The sequence below is a fragment of the Letharia columbiana genome (assembly GCF_014066305.1).
Source record: "Letharia columbiana isolate WasteWater2 chromosome Unknown Sc0000024_s0, whole genome shotgun sequence".
NCBI classification, from domain to species: domain Eukaryota; kingdom Fungi; phylum Ascomycota; class Lecanoromycetes; order Lecanorales; family Parmeliaceae; genus Letharia; species Letharia columbiana.
Genome location: NW_023501065.1, coordinates 488,574 through 502,086, shown reverse-complemented (window position 1 = coordinate 502,086; position 13,513 = coordinate 488,574). Strand labels below are relative to the sequence as shown.

The 13,513-nt window shown below is 49.4% G+C and overlaps 6 protein-coding genes across 6 annotated transcripts; 3 read left to right on the top strand and 3 right to left on the bottom strand.

Moving 5' to 3' along the window:
• Positions 1 to 917: 917 nt before the first annotated feature.
• Positions 918 to 1,277, top strand: HO173_007444 (uncharacterized protein; the record flags this gene model as incomplete). The annotated part of the gene is made up of 2 exons (XM_037309348.1): positions 918 to 1,097; positions 1,155 to 1,277. 2 exons carry the CDS (start codon positions 918 to 920, stop codon positions 1,275 to 1,277), a joined length of 303 nt encoding a protein of 100 aa, XP_037163808.1.
• A 539-nt stretch (positions 1,278 to 1,816) lies between these two features.
• Positions 1,817 to 2,172, bottom strand: HO173_007443 (uncharacterized protein; the record flags this gene model as incomplete). The annotated part of the gene is made up of 2 exons (XM_037309347.1): positions 1,817 to 1,890; positions 2,037 to 2,172. 2 exons carry the CDS (start codon positions 2,170 to 2,172, stop codon positions 1,817 to 1,819), a joined length of 210 nt encoding a protein of 69 aa, XP_037163807.1.
• Positions 2,173 to 3,227: 1,055 nt separating this feature from the next.
• On the bottom strand, positions 3,228 to 4,755 carry HO173_007442 (uncharacterized protein; the record flags this gene model as incomplete). The annotated part of the gene is made up of 3 exons (XM_037309346.1): positions 3,228 to 4,325; positions 4,391 to 4,586; positions 4,640 to 4,755. 3 exons carry the CDS (start codon positions 4,753 to 4,755, stop codon positions 3,228 to 3,230), a joined length of 1,410 nt encoding a protein of 469 aa, XP_037163806.1.
• A 532-nt stretch (positions 4,756 to 5,287) lies between these two features.
• Positions 5,288 to 6,832, top strand: HO173_007441 (uncharacterized protein; the record flags this gene model as incomplete). The annotated part of the gene is made up of 4 exons (XM_037309345.1): positions 5,288 to 5,310; positions 5,785 to 6,101; positions 6,162 to 6,276; positions 6,325 to 6,832. The coding sequence occupies 4 exons, from the start codon at positions 5,288 to 5,290 to the stop codon at positions 6,830 to 6,832; spliced, it is 963 nt and encodes a 320-aa protein (XP_037163805.1).
• A 3,829-nt stretch (positions 6,833 to 10,661) lies between these two features.
• Positions 10,662 to 12,368, bottom strand: HO173_007440 (uncharacterized protein; the record flags this gene model as incomplete). Its single annotated transcript, XM_037309344.1, has 3 exons — positions 10,662 to 10,944; positions 10,996 to 11,170; positions 11,228 to 12,368. The coding sequence occupies 3 exons, from the start codon at positions 12,366 to 12,368 to the stop codon at positions 10,662 to 10,664; spliced, it is 1,599 nt and encodes a 532-aa protein (XP_037163804.1).
• Positions 12,369 to 12,559: 191 nt separating this feature from the next.
• Positions 12,560 to 13,039, top strand: HO173_007439 (uncharacterized protein; the record flags this gene model as incomplete). Its single annotated transcript, XM_037309343.1, has 1 exon — positions 12,560 to 13,039. The coding sequence occupies one exon, from the start codon at positions 12,560 to 12,562 to the stop codon at positions 13,037 to 13,039; it is 480 nt and encodes a 159-aa protein (XP_037163803.1).
• Between the last annotated feature and the right edge of the window lie 474 nt (positions 13,040 to 13,513).

Here is a 13,513-nt window from a genome sequence, read left to right as displayed (position 1 = left end):
CGAACTTGGGACGTCCTTTGTGGGTAGAAAAAATCCCGAGCGCGCTAGAGCGGGAGCTAGAATAGTGGCCCTGGCCCTTGATGCCCAGCCTTGCCTCAGGTACCGTAAACTCCTCGGGTTGAAGATTCAAGTACATTATTGGCCCGACAGTGGTGTTCGACACACACTGCTATTGGTGCTGTAGACCTGTGCTTTATACAGCTATAGTGTAGGTTCGAATCCTACAGGGACACGTCGTCGATTCCAGGAGACACGCGTCGACACATGACAACTGTTATCTACGAATTCACATTGCACTCATACATTATGATATCATTTTGAGGGGAATACGAAGGAACTTCCACGGAACTTAGTGCGCCGTACTACGGCTGGAAACCGTAGATTAGGTACGTGAGAGACCACGTGGCGCGAATATCTAAAGGGTCGTCTGATCGAAGGAGCTCGATCTACGATTATATGAGATGAATGAATAAAGCTGGCTATGGCTATACCTGCAAGAGGGGAAGAGCTAGCTACTATACTATACGTGAGAAAAGATAGAGATAGTGCTGGTATTATACCGATAATCGCCTTCCTTCGAGTTCTCTATATCTAGAGTAATTCCTATGTCTCTCGCGTGGTTAGTCCTCTAAGGGGTTAATAACGGTGAACTACGGCCGATAGTTGTTGATCGTGAATACGGTGTAGGAAGGTCTATACTCAATGATGTTAATTGTAACTAGGTAGCGGTAGGAGTACACACTGCTCTAGGCTTTGACGCCTGTCCCGCAGTATAATTAACATAACAAACAAATAACAAACAAACAAACAAGCAAGTCACATTATTGGCAATTGCTCAAAAGGATGTCTAGCTATGGGACCAAAGACCTTACCCAAAGCTTCCTCTCCATTGAGCAGATTTAATCTGAGCGTAGCCCATGTCTCTCCATCTTGGTCACAACCTGCTCTTGGTTAACCTTGGCATATCTGTGCGTGATACAACTTTCTGTCATTTGCTCTCTAGCTTCGGACTTCCCCCAGAACCTCAGTCCCCATCCCAGAACATAGATATACTCGACAAGCACTGGCACCCAAACAAAGACCGCGACGATCTGACCGTAAGCCCATTCGCTCTCCGTGTCGTTTGAGAAAATGTCCTTTTCCTGATTACATAGGTACCAAAAGAATCTAATGCCGTAGTAGGAGTCAAACAGGGCGTAAGCTGCAAGCAAGGAGGCCGCAAGACTCCCCCAAGAGACCTTCGCCCTCTGGCTGTACAGGAAACCGCAGAGATGTGAGACTAAGAAACGTCAGCGATCGGCGACCGTCAGGGTCAATGTTGAGAGGAGCCGCATATTTTTCCCCCAAGAAATCGACCGCGATGCCATAATTCCCTCTCATTGCCGTTGTACTTTTCTGGGCATTCCAAACCTCCAACGTGGCCTTGGCTCGAGATTTTGTCAGGGAACGAAGTGGCCCATAAAGAACAAAACCACAAAGCCTGCCCATATCGCCTTGACAAACGAAGTGGTCTTCAAGATTGCTGGGCCAGCAATCCTTCTCTAGGTCAGTATTTGAGGCGCGAAAGTGCCAGAGGAGTACAAATACTCTCAAGATATACATAACGTCTCGAAATGCGGTAGGCGTTGGAGGAAAACCACACCAAAAGGTAGACTCACCTTCAAAACCCTGTTTCACAAAGGAGTACCAGTTCAGACACAGATTGCTGCCAAGGCCCGCGCCAACGTTGAAACTTTGCGCTTTCCGGAATAGGAATTGGATGGTAAAGGTCATGAGTGCTGCAACCACAACGAGTAAAGTCCGGCAATCAGTTCTATCAACGCAAGTGTACAATAGAAGCAGAATCGCCAGGCGCGTTGATTGTAAGCAGTGTCGAGGCTTGACCAAGCTCTAAGTGGAAATCCAGAATCAGCGTAACCTCTCCAAGAAGAGCGTTCGACTTTAGAAACATGTCTCCGGGGTAAATAATACCCTGGCATAACGCAAGACTCAAAGTTTGCATCGGGAGAGGAAACTGAAAATCTAATGATACGTACTGTCTTCATACAGGAGAGGCTTGTCTCGATAGTTGAAAATGATGGCTGCGAAACAGATGGAAAGTGCGAAGTAGACGGACCTGTCCAGGAAAACGCCGGTACTCGCTAGTGTAGCCGCTTCGTGTGCCTCGAGCATTTCTCGTTGTGCCTTATACTGCGCCTACGCGTCACATAATCGGTAATGATTTTGATGCCAAACATTACCAGGCCGAGGGCTAAAAGAGGCGCTTCGATAAAGTATGCGACGACAATCTTGAAGGAACATTAGCATGATCTTCCCTTCCGCATTGTGAGAACGAGAAGGACGCGGCCCTATCCCTCCCAATTCCGGATTGCCTGTGTTCGATTGCTGACAAGTATTGAAAGCGCAAGCATCCTCTATAGTCCATTCTGGGTTCCATGTAAAGTCACCCTTAGGGTTGCGGCTGACGGAGCTATGAAGGGCAGAAGAGCAACAGTATTGGACCATGCATACCTATTCGTATCCCACGATATCCTCAGTGTTGGCGCTGGCGTTGTATCTGCAACTACCTCCTACGGCGAGGTCGTAGGACAACTCAATAAGCGAGTCTGGAGCAGGATAGCATCGACATCATCATCGAAGAAATTGAAGGCCTCCGATAAATTATTCGGAATCGATACTGCTTCTTCAAGGTAGGACACCGAGCAATGGGAGAGCTCAAACGCGTATCCAAAGCATTTTGCTCCCGAACCAGGTCTTGCAACTCAAACGGTGGTCCGGATCCGTAATGGAGAGAAATTCGCTCCCATAGTATACACACCATGGTATTGTCCCATCTGGCAATGTCTGCGTTGGAGAGGTATTCTGTGGGCAGGACAGAGCTCATGGTATAGCGCCAGACACTGGCTGAGGTGTAGAAACATCGTCCCTCGGCAGCAGTGTGACTTCTTCACCACTTGAAAAGGGTTTTAAATGGGCAATATTAACCCTCTCGAAAGCCGACGAGAAGCCAGTCATTCCATAAAACAATGGAGAAAGCTTCGCACGTCCTATATCTTGCGGGTATCTAAGACACTTGACCGGCCTGAGACCCATGCCTGCTCGGGCTTGCTTTTTCAACCGACCTAAAACGACCTCTATGTTATGCGTCATGTATGAGATGTTCTAAACCACTATTCCAAGCCTCATGAAGAGCAGCGTTTCATTATAATAGCAGGTGCGACCCACTTTTATTCCTCGTCCTCATCCTCATCCTCGATTACCCTTCTTCTCTTTACCCTCCCCCCAGCGACCTCTTCACTGTTTCTCTTCTTTGGTTTCTTTTCCTCCCCATCCTCCTCGTCCCCATCATCGCCCATGTCAATATCCTCCTCACTCTCCTCACTCTCCTCGCCAACTTCCGGCTCCACATCACTTCCCACCAAAAACCCATCTTCCTCGTCATACTCGTCCTCCCTTGTGCGCCCTCTGCCTCGGAAGTCCTCTTCATCCTCGCTGTACTCGCTATTGCGACGTCTTGACTTCCGACTCTTCGACTTGCCGGTCCTTCCTTTCGTAGTGGCCATGCCGTCGTCATCTTCCAAACCGCCAATGGTAAGGCCAGCGCCCATTCCACCCGTGCGTAAGCCCGAGCGCTTGAGAACATTACTGTTCCGAGTAGATTCTCGGTCTTGCTGTACCTGCATGCGGCGCTGCATTTTTGACTTCTCCTTTTCAGCTAATTCAGCCCTTTTCTTTGCAAGTTCCGGATCTTCATTGATGCTGATAACTGCCAAGCCGCCATCCGAAGTGTTCTTGTTGCCTTTCTGCGCAGCGGCTAAAGATTGCTGAAGGCGCGCTAGCGCCTCGTCGTCTTGATCCGCCGAAGATTGGACCGCTAGCGACGCGGTGATGTGATTTGTGAGGCGGACAATCTCGCCAAATTCGTGAGGGGCAGCGAGATAGGTATGAGAATCAAGACGGGAGTTGTAGGGCACCGGACCCTGGTTACGATTACGGTTCACAGATGTTGGGGTGGGCTTGATTGGATTGCTTTGTGGTTGTGTGAGGGGCTTTGCAGCGAGTTCGAATTGCTCGCGAGGGTTTGATGCGAGCTGAAGGGTCAATGAACCATCGGACCAGCGGAGAACTCGTGCATTAGATTGGGTCTTCTCTGGGTCGCTAGGTGAGTGTTTCCAGCGTATGGTGTTGTTGGATGTCTGATACGCTGAGAACGTGGACGAAGGCGGATCGGAAGAGTGATGATCGGTGGTCGGAGGTTTGAAGTTCTTCAATGTGAAGCCTTCTGGACTGATGCCAATGAAATTGGGTAATTGAAGCAGATAGAGCTATTGCAAGTATTAGTACGATATTTTTACCGTTGGGTAGACCAAGCATGGGTGAAAATAAACACCTCGCCGTCACTAGGTTGCGGAACAGGATGACGGCCAATGGAGATATCCAAGATATTTGCCAAGCGATCGTACATCTCCTGTTCCTTGCCGTGTCCATTGACGCCATCTTTAACACGATCGAGTCTGCCTTCATCGTCTCCAGAATCTAGCTCGGCGTCATCGAGTTTGCGACGTTTATTACTAATACTCTCGGTACTGAGATTACAAAAGTCAGCTCCGTCTCATCGTAGTATAGAAAAGCTTCACACCCGGATTGCTCGTCTTCTGATCCTGATCCAAAAAGGCCCCCATCATCCTCGTTATTGAGCTGATCGTCGACTTGGTCCTGATCACTGGCTATACTGACATCCTGTTCGTCAGACATTTCAGGCTGTCCAATGATTTGCGTGCGCTGAAAGACTTAAAGTCCGGAGGATTCGGCGAGGTAGCTAGGTGCTCATCGCTTGTGACTGTATGGAAGAAGTTTGATCTCCACTCGCCCTCCGTAGGTGATGTTCCAAAGGTCCAGGATTTAAAATGAAGGGTGTATTTGTGACATGATGTAGATGTAACTCCGATGATCTGTTTTAAGTGGTAATCCTGTAAATACTTTGGGATTTGGGGAATGAGGTGGATTGATCTCGGAATAATACCTCTCCCGATCGCCGGAACTAGCTGTTTCACCTAACACAAGCGAGGCGGCGCTTCCCGGGGAAAGCATTAACCAAACAAGGGGTGTCTTCCGAGGTTCTTTGTTCAATTTCATCTGTCCCTGAAGGGGAATCCATTCTCTTTTCTTGTCAACATATATCGTCAAATGACGCACTTCATCGCTGAAGCAGCTGAAATTTTATCAACATCACTGCAGGATTGTCAATGTTATTAGAACTAAACACGCAGTGGCTCCCCTGCTCATGATGACTTCTTGGCTCCGTAACATGTAAGTCTCATCACGAAAGCAGGCGTTAAGATCTGCTGGGCGTGGATTATTTTCTGTCTTACCTTGTCTTTGAAGACTTGCTTAGTCGCCTCAGCGGTCAACCAGAATTTATTTCGCATGCGAGTCACTGAATTTCTCACCCCCGACTTCTACCATCATGCCACTGCATCACCCTCAGCTCCCTGGTAGTGGCTTTTGACCGTGTTGCTCTTGGCTTTCCTTTGATCCTTCCGCACCTCACACGCACTTCTTCCTGTCTTATTTCCCAGCTACACCAAGAATGCCTTTCTGTACTGTGTTCCGTGTTACAGAGCTTATGCCGTCGAGTGGACATCTTCGTACCAATGCAGTGGACTTGCGGTATTCCCCTTCCTTCATGCAGTTAGAGACGAGTCGTGTAGAGCAAGAACTACCTATCTCCTTACGCTATCAAGATGGATTGTTTAGCTCACTGACTTTGGTGCGCTACCTCAGGCGACAAGGCTTCAATCGTCAGAACGAAGGCACCGGAAATATCAATACGAGCCAGCAGAGAGCCAACGGCTCCCCAAATCCTTCGCCGACTACCTTCTCGCCTACGATGCCGCCTCTCAATCAATCTTCATCATTTTCATCCAACACTGGCCTGAGCTCGGACAGTGTCGCCAGTAATGCAGAACAACCCGCCGCAGCTGAGCCGCCTAAGTTTTTCTTTCGAGAAAAATACGCCAAGTTAGGGGTGAAAGGCAACTTTATGCCTTTAGCAGCTCAGCCTGCAAATGTGGACCTTGCGGATTGGCTCGCTCACCAAAGTCTGTAGAGTCGTTGACATCTTCTATGAACTACAGGTTTGCTAACGGGTAATCGGACAGCTGTCGAGAACTATCGCATCGTCTCGACCATTGGTCAATGCATCCAGGAAACAGACCACAACACTGGAAAGCCAGTGTGCAACTCCGACTCATGCCCAAGAATGGCTGCTGGACGGTGAGCCTATCCGATGACCTCCAAAGAGATGTTTCTGACCTTCGACAGCCACACGTATACCTGGCTGGACCACAAGAAAGACCCGGTTGCCGTGTCGGCACCGCAGTACATCTCTTTAGTCCAGAGGTGGATGACAGGCAAGATCCACGACCCCAAAGCGTTCCCTACCGAGACTCCTACTAGATCCGCGGATACGAACACGCCCGGCAGCGTGAATACTGACGGTCGCGATTGGATTGGCAAGAGCGCAGGCTTTCCAGAGACATTCCTCCACGACTGCCGCACATGCTTTCGTCAAATCTTCCGCATCTACGCGCACCTTTATCACTCTCATTGGGTCGACCCTTTCTGGCACTTGAGCGGGCAGAACAACGGACAAGGTTGGACTGATCTCAATTCTTGCTTCGTCCACTTTTGCACAGTCGCCAAACTCTACGGCCTTCTCGCGGACCGGGATGCGGAGCCGATGCAGCCTTTGATCGACGTTTGGATTGCCAACGGGTCTATTCCTGCCGACGCAGCAAAGGGCGCTTGCGCTATTGTGCCGCCCCAATAGGCGGCGAAGTGCAAGAGCGATTGAGCGTAGCCACTCAGCAGTGCCTAGCGTATGAGATTCTATTGCATAGCGGGCGATACGGCGAAGTAACGGTCAATTTGTACCAAAGGGGCAGAGGAATGAATGGATAGATCATGCGAACTTCGTTTTCTAAGCAAGTCATCAAGGGCACAGCTTCGATGACATACAACTCGCTTCGAAGACATTACAGCTATCTGAAATTCTCAACCCGTCTGAGGACGTTCGTGCGCCTGAGCAAGGGCTGTCGCAGATAATAAGACTTTTCTTTTCTTTTTTTCTTCTGGATACGGTCAGATGTAGATTTCGCGAGATGGCCTCATTCATGGGTCTCAGGAAATTGACGAATGATGAATGACGAATGACCTCAACGTCAGTCAGCAGCGCGCCAAGTCATTCGGGCAATCTGAAGGTCGCCTTTTTCATTTTTCTTCTTTGCTCCTGCAGCAATCATATTCACCGAAACAGAATCTCTCAATCTCTCAATCTCTCAACCTCTCAACCTCTCAGTCTCTCAACCTCTCTACCTCTCTACCTCTCAACCTCTCAACCTCTCCATATACCCCTTTCTCACCTGCTCCTTCTCCTCTTGCATTGGGAAGTACTTGCTGGCAACTACTTCCAGATACCCACTTCCTACAGCATCAAAAATCCAATTAACTTCCCCCCGTTTTGCAACGAGCTCTCTAAACCTCAAATTCGACGCGGCGCCCTAAAAGACTGCCGGTGGCTTCGCCATCCAAGCTGAAACAAACAAACTCAGAAACCTTTTAGAATACCAAGAATAGAAGCCAATCAACATCACGGCCCACATAGTCTCGATTTGCCCAGATACTCAGCACAGGTAGATGCCAGACGAACCCGCGGATCCAGTCTTACGTGATAATGAACCGATTACACCGGCTGTCAAGACTACAGGCCCTCCGCCAGTCAACAATCCAAGGCTTCTGATTGTCAACGACGCATTGGACATCTTGCGTGGGCCGCTACTGAAGTATAAGGGCATGCAAATTGTTGAGTCCGAGGTCCCGGCGTTCTGGCATGGGAATGTCTTGATCGTTGCCAACCCGGTTTTCAGTTCACCCATATCTAAAGCTCGAGTGCCTCGGGATCCGGAGCCAGATGAGCCAGAGCGGATGCTCACTGCCAAATGACATTGACGAGCCTGAGAACGTACGCAAGGGATCGACTCCCAACCCACCAGAAGTACGTCATGCGAGTGGGATTTCTGTCTTCAAGCACTATTCAGACTCAGTCAAAGAGTTCTGGCGTTTTGCAGTAGATTTTGCGCTTAAGGATCACAAAGCACGCTGGCAGTATGCACTGACAAACGAACGACCTTCTGGCAGCGAACCATGAACTTCTCCTTTCCGTACCTTCGTCATGCCGTCGGCTTCTCAATCCATGCGTATCATGTTTCACTCCTGCAATGGTTTTTCTGTTGGAAAAGATGAGGATAAATGGTCGGGCCCCGCATTGTGGAACGATGTTCTCCGCGTACACGCACAGAAACCATGCCATGCTATGGTAGGAGGGAAGACCAGATCTATAATGGTGGTGTGAGGGTGGACGCCTTATTGAAATCTTGGACAGAGATTGGGAATCCGAAAAAGAGGAGAGGTTACCCTTTCGATGAGGAGCTGCGAGCCGCCTGCGATTCCTACTATCTGCTAATCATATAAGTCTGCTTTTCAAATGACTTGATTCAGTTCGTATCGCCCTTTGGACTGAAGAGCTGTTTCGCAACCTTTCATTGCCAGATTCCGTGCCATGATAATTTCTTGCAAAAGTAGAGGTTGACGAAGATGTTGTTTAGGTGAGATGGTTTTTTACGGAGCCCTTTGCCATCGCCAACGGCCAGATTCCACAGATAACCACTTGGTAAGCCTGTTTACTTTCGCGTCTCACCACCTAATGAAAGCTGACAGAGTCTAGATACTATTGACGTTCTTGACCCTACACCGACAACTTTATGAAACGCGCTGTCTTCCGCGGCATTGGCGGTGTTTCCTAAAGTACTATTGCCTCTTCCAACACCACATCCCACCTCCTAAAGTCTCATTCACTTCCCCTACCACGCGGCAAAAGCAGTCCATCCTTCCCGAACATCAGTCTGAAGACTCGAGCTTTATCATAGGGGAATGCCCTGGCCCGTACCCTTCGGAACACTCCCGTTCTCTATATAGTTGCTTGAGCACAACTCTTGCCTTCCTTGGTGTTGACGGTCGCACCGAGAGAACTCGCCGAAGGGTCAACTACCCAGACACCTTTGATGTGATCTTCCAGGGAGTCCGCTCTGAGCTCTCGGGAGGGAAGTGCAAAATTACCCACCTCGTTGTCCTCCTAGAGATGCCTATAACATACCCTCGTTTCGTCTGGCTCGAAAAATTTGTTGAAATCTCCAGTGATAGGCCCTATCCGCTTTCTCAGCAAGCGCTTTAGCGTTGCCGGAAAATTCTTCAATCGTTTCGATGGCCAGGTAGACTCCTTGACGATCTGGACGACCATAATACTGCGCGCCGGCATACACAAGAGAGAAAGGATCTTTTGCTTCGTCTTCAATCTCTGGCCCAAGACCACAACGTTAGGGTCGCAGTTCTTAGCGGCGACGTCCACGTTGCAGCCCTTGGCCGCTTTTACACCAAGACTGAGCTGGGTGTACTAGTAGAGCATGATCATCGTTATATGGTAAATGTGATTGCGTCAGCTATATCGAACAAGCCGCCTCCTGAAGCGATAGCGGACTTTTTGGCACGGAGAGACAGGATTCACCACCTCGACCATGACACCCATGAAACGCTAATGAAGATGTTCGACAAGGACCCTGGGAGACTCGAGCAGAATGTCACGTCCCATGATGTCTGGTAGAAATTACGCGATCATCAGTATCAATCCTTTGAACTCCATTGGTTCAATCCATGCCAATGGACATGGCATCCATAGAGACTATGAGCCATCATCAATACCCCCATGAATAAATAGAAACCCCGCAAAGAATGGGCAGTTCCCGCTTCATCATAGCGAGGAAGGGGCAGGTACGGAACATCCTGCTGCAAGTGGTATGGGCGAGGGGACATTGCCCTGAGGATTGGACGTGTGCTTTCGAGTGGAAGTGGATCATCGCGGCAGTAGAGACGGGAGGACGGAACGGTATGGGTCCAGTAGTAAGTCAAAAGTTTCAACAGCACCGGAGGTAAGCTGACGGTCTGCAGTACCGCCACTGAGTTCGAATCAGCCTTAGAGCTGACAATGGGGCTTAAGGAAATTGACGTTTGAACACAGGGCTGTGCACTTTCTGCCTAAGGATAGAGATTTCGACACCCAGTATAGGTGCATGGGCGGAGGTCTCGCTGCGTATTTGCGAACGTGATACCAAGGGCCTATTTGAACTCTAAATATACTACATTTATGTTCTTCTCTTTTCCTTGATCTTATAGAGCGTTCGCCCCAGTAAAGGCCCCTACCATGCTCTTCAACCTACCTGCATCCCCACAAATCGAGGTCTCTGCAATGGTCTAGCGCACTCTGTAGGCGATCCACGGACGACCCTACGCGGCACCTTCAACATCAAAGCTCGAGTAAACAGGTATACATCGTCTTATACTAGAACGTCCTGATGGCTAGATGATCTCTTCATGTGAGCTGTGCGTTCAGAAACAGCTTCTCTGAGAAGCCTCCGAAGCTGCCTCGTCGTCCAAAAGTAAGTTTCGATTTTGTAAGAGCTCCAAGCGCGAAACTGGGCCAGAAATGCTGATGGTTACTTATCGAACGGTTCGAAAATACGGAATTCCAATCGTGCAACGGCGAGACCTTAACCCTTGCCAAAGTCCTTTGTGAAGAAATGCTTTCTCTCAGCGTTCTTCCATTTAGGATCGGTGGACCGAATGAGTGCGCCAGCACCAATACCTGCACAATAACCGGACAAATGGCCCATATTGTCGACGTGTGGCCTTCCTGTATTGAGCAATTTGGTGGACGCGATACCCCATTTGCGCAGGCTCATTGCTTCGAAAAGAATAAAGAAAAGGAGAAGAAAAGCGGTCTCAATCCCTCTTGTCCATGCTGGTGGTAAGAAAGGGAGTGTAATGTTTTGGCTAGATAGGTGTTAGAAGTAATCGAAATTGCTTCCACAACATGCAGCTTACCCTTCATGGAGAACGCAAAGTGTCCCAAGAAGTGCTGTTATGACACCACTAGCTCCTAGCGTACTTGTACCGAGGAAATTTCTCATGACATAAATAACCATGGGTATATATGCTGCAATCACTGCGCTAGAAAAGTAGAGAGCTAGAAACGGCCCGCGACCAATATCGTCGTGTACTATTTCGCGTGGTCAGATCCAGCATATTGAAGGTTAGGGGATGGGTGTAAACATACGGCGAGTGCCGATGAGCCACATAGGGATGACATTTGAGAGCAAATGGGCGAGGGACTGGTGGCTGAAACAAGCCGTAAGCATTGACATCGAGTGCGGATATGCAGGCACCACGAGGAAGTATCTATTCAGGAATGTCCAGAAGGGCGGTAGCCTCCACAGCACAAAGACTGCAACATTGACACCAATTAGTGTGATTACGGTGGCAGCAGCGGGTGGTAGATCTGGCCAAAGTCGGGCTTTGCGCGAAGGCTGCTTGTAACTTTGTGCAAACAAGACGGCGAGTGTCACAACCGCGAGTGTCACAAGACCAGAGGGTAGGAGTTTTGCCCATGCTGACGTCTCCGGGAGTTCTTTCATCTGTGCTTTGTCTCGATACTTTTGGACCCATTCTGGCTCTTGGCGTAGCTGGACGAGGGCCGTTCCATCTCTTACTGTCACCCTTCTCTCCGCCTTGGCACCTTCTTCTGCTAGGCTCTCTTGATTTTCCGTCTCTTTTTTTGCCCTTTCTTCTTTACGTCTTTCTCTGTTCTCTCGCATGAGCTTTTCAAATTGAGACACCGCTTGAGGACTTTGGTCGATGTTCGTTTGGGGTAGTCGAAATTCCAGATCTGCCTCCCTGTCTATGCGTGCGAGGATGGCGGCATCTTCATCAAAAGGATATTTTGCACGAAGATATGTCAGGCCTTTTTCTATTAAGGCATCAGGATATGGCAACTTCTGGTCCAAAGTTCCGTGATGTCTGTGCTCTTGTAGACGCTTCAGGAGGTCATTGCCGTCTCTCCGGTCTACCTTCAATCCAACTACTGCCTTGATCTCGGCTCGGGATATGGGAGCCAGGTTTTGAGCAGCTTTTTGCCTCGGTGACTCCTCCGGTTTGCTCTTCCACAGGCTTGCGCATCTTGCCTGTCCGCTGAGTTGGGGGAAATGTCCGTAAGGAGCTATTATTGGCCTTGCATTGCATCTTTGGGGAGGAGAACCTTGTGAGCACTGGAGGAACCCATGTATACTACGGGGATGCTGCTTTGGCTGGCTTGAAGAGCTGAGGTTCTCCCGCAACGTTGCGAGACCTGCCCGTCCAATCGGAGAGGCATGTAGCCCAAGGCGAAAAGATAGCCATGCCACCGAGAGGACAGCGGTCATCTCACGCCTTTCACTATTATTAGCAGCAAAAGTGCACGATATTGAAAGAACTTATATCTCAATCACAAAAGGCGAACTACTTTCTCGTAGTGAATCCTCAACACCAATTGCCAAGACATCGGAAAGTCGGGGCCTATTGATTCAGCCACAGCTTTCAGCAGTCGCGGAATTTTGTTTGCAACACCACTTCAATGTCCTCGACTGCTATTCCAATACCACCCCAGCGCTTCGCGGAAGCCATCAAAGAGCTGCCTCTTGCCAATCTACACTCCAAAGCTGCCGAAGTTCGCAACTCGATCGCACATCTCTTGATTTCGAACCAGCAATTGCAACCATTTGCAGATGAAGGAGATTCTGATTGTGCTGAAGCAATTCGAGAGAATCTAGTGGTCACACAGAGGATGGAAGAGCGAATCTCGTTGCTAAAACGGGAAGTCGAGGGTAGAGGGTTCAAGTGGGGTGAAGATGAGACAAATCCAGAGAATGTAGAGTCGAATGGGCATGCTGGTGTCGAAGAGATCAGAAGGGCATCACGGATTACGAGTACCCGTGGTGGGCCGAGTACACCGCGTTCTGGTGGACAGCTTGGAGATGGAGAGCTCGCCCGAAGATTAAGGGAGCAGATGGAAGAAGATGATGACGATGAGGCTCAAGATGGTGTGCACCTGTGAGAGAGCTAGGACATCGGTTTACAGGAAGTTGGAGTATGCCTGAGCATTGCATTTGGGTTTCAGCGGAGAGCTCCTACGAAGATGGGGAACTGCGAATACAGACTGGTGACTTGCCGATTTTGAGTGTTGGTAGTGGATAGCTTCGCGCCGAGCCTTCCAGCGAAACTGAAGACAAAAAGCTCGTACTGGGATAACATCGCCAAGCAGCGTCTGCGAGGTCAGTCGGGCCCCTGCAGAATCGGAATCTGAATTTGTCTCTGGTGTTGGCAGCCTCAATTCCAAGCTTCCTCTTGCCCAGATATTTGGCTGAGGTCAAGGGAGTCAGTCCAAACTTTAACGAAGTGCACATTACCCAGGGCCGTCAATACTGTTGGAGCAAGTGAGCCTTCATCTGGCTGGTAAGGCATGTCGTGCCCGGGAGCACAGCGATTCAAGCCCGCTGTCTAATTCTTGAAGAAGAACGTATGCCTGAAT